This window comes from Somniosus microcephalus, chromosome 11 (genome assembly GCF_052327205.1).
Source record: "Somniosus microcephalus isolate GS21.2 chromosome 11, FLI_Smic_1.0, whole genome shotgun sequence".
Classification (NCBI taxonomy): Eukaryota; Metazoa; Chordata; class Chondrichthyes; order Squaliformes; family Somniosidae; genus Somniosus; species Somniosus microcephalus.
This window is the reverse complement of record NC_140997.1, coordinates 58,558,641-58,569,084: the sequence shown is the minus strand read 5'-3', so window position 1 is coordinate 58,569,084 and position 10,444 is coordinate 58,558,641. Positions and strand designations below refer to the sequence as shown.

The following is a 10,444-nucleotide window of genomic DNA, read 5'->3' as shown; positions in this document are numbered from 1 at the left end:
TCCACGTGTAGAATGTATTACCCTTTCAAATGAAAGCTGAGTGTGATGCGAGATTGTTTGTGTAGCTTTAATCCCAGTAGTTGCAGCTGACGTTAGGATGTTTGTTTACCACTTCTCTAAAAGTGGCGGCTGCTGGTGGGTCCCACACCTGAAGCAACAGCAGTGTTTTTCTATATGAAAAAACAGGAGCAATATTTCAATGTTGTTTTTTCCCCCAATAAAGGCCAAAGCCCCTTCGCCTCGTAAACATCTTGGTTTATTACTGGCTGCTAAATGTGAATTAAAAAATATATCCCCCCCCCCCTCAAAACAGACATTGCCCCTTTAATTGCGAGTCCCCGAGCTCCATTCGCTGGGCTGGAGCTGTGAAGACCACAGTTCGTTACTCGGTGCTGTTTCCAACACGCCGTTAAAGCGGCAGGGTCCAAGCGTAGTCACCCGAGGTGCCGAAGTCCTGTTAATTGTATGAATTCAGCCTCGACCACATGAGCAATGGGTGCTTAACCTGAATGATAGTAAAACGCAGAAGAGCGGATTTCTGCCCCGTTAAATGGTTTTAAATCCATGTCTGTGGAAAAGGCGAAGGGGACAGGCAGGCAGGGTGCTGTAACTTTAAGACGATAAGGTCCATTGAATCGCACTGCTCTGCTGTACTTCGACGTGCGCGCTTTGGGATGTGTTGCGGGCACCAGCTCTGGCAGCGCACTTGGAGTCTGGATTGTTTGGGCAGCTTCAGCCCGAGCCTGACATTTGTCAGCAGCCGATGGCATCTGACTTCCAGCCCGCTGTTTCTGGGCTGCTGCATCGTCTCGCCGTAGGCAAAGAGAAGTAGAAAAGCGACGAGACACTGCCCAGAATTCCCGAGCCGCCCAGCTTCCATCCCAGAAGCTTTCCACGTGTAAGTTGGAGCACCGACACCCAGGGCAAGCGGCAACTTGAGCAGATCTTCCTTCCATCCCTCCCTCCTTTCCACCGCCTTGCGCATCAGGCGAGGATGCGCCGCTTACTCTTGCCCGGGGATACGCCTGAACCCTGAGAGCGCAGATCCTCTCTTTGCTGTGAGAGAGATGGGAAGGCAGACGATGAGTCTCCGTCTAATGCGCTACTTGTTGCTGGACCTGTTGGGCTTGTGGTGCCCTATCCTGGACTGCATGGCCCAGGGCAAGGCTGGCCAGCAGCTGGGCGGCATCCTGGTGGTCTCCGGCCAGAACACTTCGAAAGAACCAGGGACGCCCAAGCTCCCAGCCACACCGGACCGGTGCCGGGGCTACTTCGACGTGATGGGCCAATTCGACGCAGCTTTCAATTGCAACACGAGCATCTACCAGTACTGCTGTGGGACATGTGGCTACAGATACTGCTGCCAGTTCGAAGAATCCCGGTTGGACCAAAGCACTTGCTCCAACTATGACACCCCGAACTGGGCGAACGTCGGCAAACCACCCCAGCGACCTGATGAAACTGCGTTTGATCACACCAGGGATAAAACAAACTTAATCGTTTATTTCATTTGTGGCGTGGTGGCTATCATGGTCCTGGTAGGTATTTTCACCAAACTTGGACTGGAGAAGTCGCAGAGACCTCAGCGAGAACTGAACGTTTCCAGGTAAGCGCCTTTCGGATTATTCCCCCTCATTATCTGTACAAAGTAGACAGGTGGGCATGGACTTGACCCCGTCCCATTCGCCAGTGATCTATTCGGCTGGTTCAAAATGCGATGGACCCAGCATAAAAAAACTCACAATTTCTCCCGGGTCCCCTTAGGCATCTGAGTAAATAGATGACTATTATAAAACCGAAATAATAAAAGAACTGCATTAATAATCGCAGGGATTGGACGGGGGGTGTGCCGAGACTGGTTTCAATACCCAAGAACACAATAGTGGGAACATCTGTTCAGTTATCTCCTGCGTCCGTTACTGCCTGTAAAAAACCGGGATTTTCTTGTTAACGTTTTATTTGTATCCAAGTTACTGCGTTTGAAATATTCTGTGTACACAGGGCATAGTCTCTCCTTGAATGGAAACAATTGGCGCATGGTATTTTCAACTGCGCTTTTATATTTAAATTGTGAATAATTTGAAAAAAAGCCCAATAACGGGATGACAAACATGCGTTTTCCGAAATTAGCCCGAGGTTACAGATCGCTCAAGTAAATGAACTTTTTTTGTTTCTAAATCTTGCGAAAATGCAGCTCAGCGTTTTAAGAGATGCTGTAACCATAGAGCTGGCCAGAGCTGCACTGAGACAGCGCGCCGTACAGCCACAGACCTGTTGCTGATCTGATCAGACAAACCGCGTCTCCACCTTTGCCCGGATACCAGCAAAACCCCTTCGCTCCATGTATTTCATGTCTCGAATGTACCCGGTGTAACACGGCAACAGTGACCGAGTCGGGGGAAATTCTGCTGTCTTTCCCAAATTTCGAGTATTTCTGCATTCCGCAGTACTGCTGGTTTCTAGATGTTCGTCATGATTGTGACTATTAAATGTGCATCGCAAAGTGGTTCTAAAAATCCTTCCAATTTCTATGCCAGCTATTTCTGTCCAAATGAGCAACAAGCGAATAATATGTAATATATAACCCTCCCCCCTCCGCAGAATACACTGTAGAGAACACTCTCGATTTACCATGGAGTTGTGTTTGCAGAGTCACCACACACATCTCCCGAAAACCATGACACCTCATTTCTCTCTAAACTACATAGAATTAAACTGGCGCGTCATCTCTTGTCGAAAAAAACCCCACCCGTTATTACAAGAAAGCACAATATCTCCCCTGACCAAAACAAGCTTTCCTCAGCATCGCCTCGAGGGGAAAACCCTGCTAAATAGCGAGATCTGACGGACGGGAAAAGCCATTTCATTTTTCAGTGAAATGTACTGGAGACCACGCTGAGCTCAGGATGTACAGCAGCCGCCACATGGCAGATGGGCAGCGAGAGTTTACGAAGCAGTGGCTTTGTATGTTTATTAACCAGTGCAGTTAACAACTCAACACTCACTGGTTCTGATGCTCCTAATGTTGTTCCAACAACACTGTCACATACACGCAGACACTCATAGTCTGCCAATGCCATGGTTATATGGACACGGCGTGTCTCAGCCCTCGACAACCTCCTCTGTCAGGGTACACTCGCTGCAGCCAAACGCTGAGGAAGGAACGGGTTACACGTGTGAAACAAGCCACTGATAATGTGCAATTGTCCGTCAGATAAGCGCCACCTGTCACACATACAACTAACGGAACTTTTTCTAAAGTCAGGGCCCGAATGCTGCTTGCTTCAGCGAGCTGCTGCTTGAAATCTTTTGTTGCGACTGGTTAACTGTTGCTCGGATCTCCGTCAATCCAAGTTAACCCGACTGGAGGTCGCTAGAAGGCGCTGCAATTCTCGCGGGTTCAATCTCTTCAGGAGGGCGCCGCTCAACCTGGGAACAGCACAGAACTGTAGAGCCGCGCTAGCAATATTTCACCTCCAACTCTGGCCAAGGCTTTTCTTAACTTGTTGACTTGGCCACACTAGGTCATTACAGCTGCGGAAGGCCATTCGTTCCACTTTACTAACCCGGCCACAGCATCTAACTGTTTCTTAAATTATTTTTTTTTTTTTTGGGGGGGGGGGGTTCGCTCCACTACTCTAATCCATTTCATCTTTGGTCACATTTTGTGTGAAGAAGAATTTCCTAGCAGTATTAAAGTTATTGTTTACTAGTTTGAACCTGTTGTGACCCTTGTCCTACACATTAGAAGGCCCCCCAGCGCAGCATCACATACAGACAAGTCAGCTTTCCAAGTTAGTTTGGCGATCGTTACGAGATCCTAACACATGGTGCAAGTTCTGCCCCTCAAAAAAAAACAAATACTGCGACATCCAGCAGAGAGCGGGACAGCACTTCCAGGAGTCTGTTTATGATACCCTCTGTCATCCCATCAATAAACAAGAAAACGAAATCACTCCACACACATCATCCACTAGATGGAGTCTATGCGCTAATCTGTAAAATGTAAATATTACAATAATAATAAACATCAACTCCACATGACTTGCTGGGTATCTAGTGTGCAATTGAATTATTCAGTCCCGGAGGCTCCATGGTCCACTATCTGTGGAGGGCTGATCTCAGCCTGCACGGAAGCGGGCACATTGCAATTGGCCTCTGTGTGCTTGGGCAAAGGAAGGAAAAAATAAAATGGGCTCCAGATCATTACAATGCACCCAGCCATTGGAAATGACCTTTATTCCAAAGGGTTTCTCTTGCAGTTTCTAACATCTTCCCAACATGGTGTATTCTCCCAATAACCAGTCTGCACTGTCTCCCACTCTATTTCATAGAATCATAGAATGGTTACAGCACAGAAGGAGGCCATAGGCCCATTGAGCCTGTGCCGGCTCTCTGCAAGAACACTTCAGTTAGTCCCACTCCCCCGCCCTTTCCCCTGTAGCCCTGCAAAAATGTTTCCTTCAGGTACTTCTCCAATTCCCCTTTGAAAGCCACGATTGAATCTGCCCTTTCAGGCAGTGCATTCCAGATCCTAACCACTCGCTGCGTAAAACAGTTTTTTCTCATGTTGCCTTTGGTTCTTCTGCCAATCACCTTAAATCTGTCTCCTCTGGTTCTCGATCCTTCCGCCAATGGGAACAGTTTCTTGCTATCTACCCTGTCTAGACCCCTCATGATTTTGAACACCAATATCAAATCTCCTCTCAACCTTCTCTGCACTAAGGAGAACAACCCCAGCTTCTGCAGCCTATCCACACAACTGAAGTCCCTCATCCCTGGAACCATTCTCGTAAATCTTTTCCACACCCTCTCTAAGGCCTTCACATCCTTCCTAAAGTGTGGTGCCCAGAATGGGACACAATGCCTGAGCTGAGGCTGGACCAGTGTTTTATGAAGGTTCATCATAACTTCCTTGCTTTTGTACTCTATGCCTCTATTTATGAAGCCCAGGATCCCGTATGCTTTTTCAACCTGCCCTGCCACCTTCAATGATTTGTGCACATAAACCCCCTTCATTAAATTACACATAACTGATATAATCATAACTAAATAACCCTCTACATTAGAAATATTCTAATAAATGCTAATTAGTGGCCATTGAGTACATTTGACTGGCAAAATTGATAGGGTTGTTTTCAGCTACCTTCCCATTAACAGTTCAGCAGGGTTGTATCATTTGTCAATTACATGGCATGTTAATTTAGCAGAACTAACTATGGACTTTTCATTTTCTTAGTAGATCCTTTATATTTTACACCCATTTCTGCTTCCCTATTACTTTGTGGATACTTAGGGTTATTTATAAGCTAAGTAAAACCATACTCTTCCTGGATATTAACACATTCTTCCATGAGAATTGTGCATGAATATTGTCCATTCTCCAATATTACTTATTCAGGTATCCCATTGCAAGCAAGTACAGACTCCAGCCCTGTCACCATTGCCTGAGCTGTAGTTTTGGTTATTACAGTGATCCTGAAACACTGTGAAGTAATCTGCAGTCTGGAGATATGTATCACGTCGACATTTGAACTGAATAGTTTTGACCTTTTGAGAAGGGCAATCCGGTAAAACAGAATAAATCATGGGTAGAACTAAGATTTTGTTGCTTCTTTGCGAACTTCAGAAAGCTCCTAATGATTTGTCCAAGTTGCTTGCTCAACCTTGTTCACCATTGATGTTACTTGAGTAATTTTCTGCAATTTTGGATCCCTCAGTGTCCTATATCAATCAAACATTTCAGAGTGCACTGATGTAAGAATCACCAGATAAGTCTCTTTTAATAGTAACCCCATCCTGAACTATCAGTTCCTCTGCCACGGCCCAGTGTGGTATCGGTCTGCTGCCTAGCTCTGATTTTTAAACCACAAGTTGTTTACTTGATTCCTGATCATCTTACAGATCTCATCATCGTCAAGCTCGTTCCTTGATTCCTGTAACCAATTTGCTGTCACTGCAATGCTTCTTAAAATAACATCCACATATGAATTTGTCTCTGGAAGCTTCGATCTGTTCTATTTCCTCCTACTGAAGTCTGTGATACTCCTTGCTGGGACTATTATAGTAGGATGGTCCCTAGTCCATATGAAGATGTATCCATAGGTTTCTCTCTCATAAGTGTGCATGAGGTATTTAATCCTTCTTTTAATCTGTTTGAACTATCACAATCAATCACTACTCCATATTTATGTTTTGGTTTTGCTCAGGAGGTCCCTTCAAGGTGGGGAGAAAGTATACTTGGCTGATTTACTATTCTCAGTAAGGGACAAACCTCACTCATGTTGAGTTGAGTTAGGAACATAGGAACGGGAGTAGGTCAGTCAGCCCCTCGAGCCTGTTCCACCATTCAATGAGATCATGGCTGATCTTCGATCTAACTCCATATACCCGCCTTTGGCCCATATCCCTTAATACCTTTGGTTAAAAAAAATCTATCAATCTCCGATTTAAAATTAACAATTGATCTAGCATCAGCTCCCATTTGTGAAGAGAGTTCCAAACTTCTACCACTCTTTGTGTGTAGAAGTGTTTCCTAATTTCACTCCTGAAAGGTCTGGCTCTAATATTTAGACTCTGCCCCCTTGTCCTAGAATCCCCAACTAGTGGAAATAGTTTCTCTCTATTTACCCTATCTGTTCCCTTTTAATATCTTGAAAACTTTGATCAACTCACCCCTTAGCCTTATAAATTGTAGGGAATACAACCCTAGTTTGTGTAATCTCTCTTCGCAATTAAACCCTTGGAGTCCGGGTATCATTCTGGTAAACCTACGCTGCACTCCCTCCAAGGCCAATATATCCTTCCTAAGGTGTGGTGCCCAGAACTGCTCCCAGTACTCCAGATGTGGTCTAACCAGGGTTTTGTATAGTGCAGCATAACTTCTGCCCCTTGTATTCTAGCCCTCTAGATATAAAGGCTAGCATTCCATTAGCCTTTTTGATTATGTTTGGTACAAGCCTCTTTGGACCTCCACTGTTTTTAGCTTTTCACCATTTAGAAAGTACCCTGCTCTATCATTTTTAGGTCCAAAGTGGCTGACCTCACATTTGCCTACATTGAAATTCATTTGCCACAGTTTTGCCCATTCACTTAATCTATAGATATTCCTTTGTAATTTTATGCTTTCATTTAAACTATAATGCTGCCTATCTTTGTGTCATCAGCAAATTTGGATATATGACCTTCTATGCCATCATCTAAGTCATTAATAAACACTGTGAATAGTTGAGGCCTCAAAACAGATCCCTGCGGGACACCACTAGTCACATCCTGCCAATTTGAGTACCTACCCATTATCCCTGCTCTCTGCCTCCTGCCGCTCAGCCAATTTCCTAACCAGGTCAATAATTTGCCCTCAATTTCATGGACTTTAACCTTAGTTAACAGTCTTTTATGTGGGACTTTATCAAATGCCTTCTGGAAGTCCATATAAATAACATCCATAGACATTCCCCGGTCCACTACTTTAGTCACCTCTTCAAAAAATTCAATCAGGTTTATCAGGCATGACCTACCTTTCACAAATCCATGCTGGCTCTCTCTGATCAGCTGAAATATCCACTTTAATATCTGTAGAATCAGTTACGTGTCCCAGAAATTTGATTCTGTTCTTTAAAAACTTACACTGATCATTCAAATGAATTCTTTTTGCTTACATTTTCTTAAGCACATCATGCTCTGATTGGATCTTTCCCTTTGCTAGAATATTATCTGTCTGACATGTAACCCCTTGGCAGCCTTCCTGGAAATGTTCTGAATTTCATGTGATAGATGTTGTTATCAGGGCAGATTCTTTCAAAAGATAGATTTGCCAGAATCCAGAATTGATATCTAACTTTGGGGGAATTTTTTTTTTTCCTTCTCCAACGGTGCTGGAGTCTGACTGAGGGAGTGCATCGCCTCCTTTTCCAACAGACACACACACACACACACCTTGGTCAAATTCACACAGTTCAAACTTGGCTGTTTGGATTACAACTATTACTACACAACAGTCTGTAGTTTCCTCCACTCTTGATACAGGTATATCCAATTTCTCCAGCCTGATCCATTCTTCTTTCAATTTTCTTCACAGTGGAATAGAATGTTTTCTCGGAACTGATACAGAAAAAGATCTTTCAATAAGCTTAAGGTGATGTTTTCCTGTGAGCTTACCAAGGCCTTCAAAAAGCTTAGGAAACTCCACTTTAAAGTCCAGTTCTATTTTTACTGTATCTACCTGAGATGGAAGTTCAAGGGTTTGTATAGCAGGACACTTTAGCAGAGCATCTCTAAGCTCTTGAACTTCGTATTTTTTTGCCATAGTTTTTTTTTATTGGAGATAGGAGGCCACAAACCACCTTTGTACACAAAAGCATCGTGCCCTGTTTTCTAAAATTTTATTCTGCTTTTTGAGGTGTCTCGTTTCCTCATCTGTTTAAATATTGGGTACTAGAGAGACAGCTGTCAATGTGGACTTTTCCAACAACCAGATTTACTGTCTGTGGGCTTTCACCTTTTTAAAAAAAAATCATGGCCAGAAAGAAAATCATATTTGCTTTCTTGACCACCTTTTCTTTCTGACATACAGCTTTGAAGCTCCCTTTTCCTGATAATATGATGCTTTGCATTTCTACCAGGCATAGATGTCTGGCATATATTCAGAATCCTCCACTTCTCAGCATTGATTGTGCATTTCTCAGGATCTTTCTCTCCTCTCTCCATATCTCTATTTAGGATTATTCTTTGGTCTGGGATTCATTCCCTGTCTGTTGTGATCGCCCCAACATTTTCAATTGGCTAATATTGTTCCCCGTCCTTCATTAATCCTTATTAATTAACTTCACTCTGTCTCTGCTAAGTTATCAAATTGTAACTTCTGACAGCCTCTCATCCCATCATGCAAAGAACTGCATCCATTGTGTTGAGCCCGACAGTTTAGCGCTGTAATAAGACTCCATGCCAGTTCCCCTGTCTTCCTGCTTTCTCTGGTTGAAATTAGATTTTTCACAATTAAATTTGTATGTTTCCAGATAATGTTTTCCAATCTATCCAGTACTGTTTTATAAAACCGTTCTTATAAAACATATCAATGTGTTAACAAAGTAATTCTAAATCTTTCAAATTGCTTTGTGTCTTTTGACCATTTTTGTGCCATACCGTAATGAAGTTTGTCTAGTGCGTTAACTTGGGTACAAGCTATTCTTCTGCACTTTCAAACTCTTTCTACTCTTACTGATACTTATGCCTCTTATTTCCCATGACTTTAGCTCCCATCTAGTATGTCTTTTAGTTTTCTACCATCTCTGGATGATTATTTTAACAAACTTCTCCCACCTTATTGTATTAGGATCATATTATAATAGATTCCAACACAAGATCCTAATAAAGATGCTTCTTTTACAGGACGACCTTTCTCCACAAGTCTGATATATTTTCCCTGTAACCAATCCCCATCGGTTTGCACAGGATCCCCTTTATTTATGCTCAGTCATCTCTTTCTCTCCTGGTCATTTTTTTACACTAGACATAAAACTTTGTCATAACTTGATAGCCCAAAACTTCAGCAAGCACTGCACAAATGCAGTTCCTGGATGAGACCAGGCTTGACTGTGGCTGCTCCCACTCTCAATTAGCGCACTGACATTCATTTTCCAAAATCTCAATTGAAGATGGGCCACTGAGGCAAGACACTGCCTGCGGAACTGTATCCCAAAGTGCGTCACCAGCTGTAGGAGAAAAGGGATCAGGGGAACAAAGATACCTTTTCTTTGCATATGGTATATAAAAAATACATGCTGAGTAGCTAATGATGTACGCGAATGACACTTACGATGGCAGGTCTATACCTCACCCATGTTTGAGGCCTTCCTGAGTTATCAGTCCTGATCGCAACGGGATATTTTCCTGACACAGTAGGGCTGATTTGAACTCTGGCAGCCCTTGGCAGGAACGGGTTGATAGCAATCCGAAACTTGGAGTGCTGCACTTTCTAGCATGTATCCATTTTGGCTGGGGCCTTTACAAGGGCGGACCAAGTGCCTGCACTGAGGGAGCCGCCTCAGTCAGCCAGCAATGAGTTCTGATCCCCAATGCAATAAATCTTTGGCCCTTTTGAGGGATAAGTCACTCCCTCATTTTATTACCATAAAGAACAAGGAGTCACACACTGCAGTATAACGATGCAGTTATACACTTTAGCTGATCATTTTTATTATTATAATAAGTCATATAGCACTATTTCTACTTTTTACCACTGTGACTATTCCTTGTGCCTACATTCTTACTAATGCATGCTCTTAACCTCTTAGTTCCAAGAGTTGCTTCCTCAGTGACAGAGGGTTAAGAGAAGGGTGGCTGAGACAATTCTGCTGGAGCCTCCAAAGGCCTAAAGATGCTCGTCTCAGTGAAGTTGCTGTCCCTGAAGGACCAGCTTATGCCTCTATCTTTTTTGCACGTGCAA

At 43.6% G+C, this 10,444-nt stretch overlaps 1 protein-coding gene across 1 annotated transcript; it reads left to right on the top strand.

Moving 5' to 3' along the window:
- The first annotated feature begins 1,082 nt into the window (after nt 1–1,082).
- LOC147110604 (protein shisa-9-like) lies at nt 1,083–1,610 on the top strand. The gene has a single exon (XM_086002244.1). It carries the CDS (start codon nt 1,083–1,085, stop codon nt 1,608–1,610), a length of 528 nt encoding a protein of 175 aa, XP_085858370.1.
- The last annotated feature ends 8,834 nt before the right edge of the window (nt 1,611–10,444 follow it).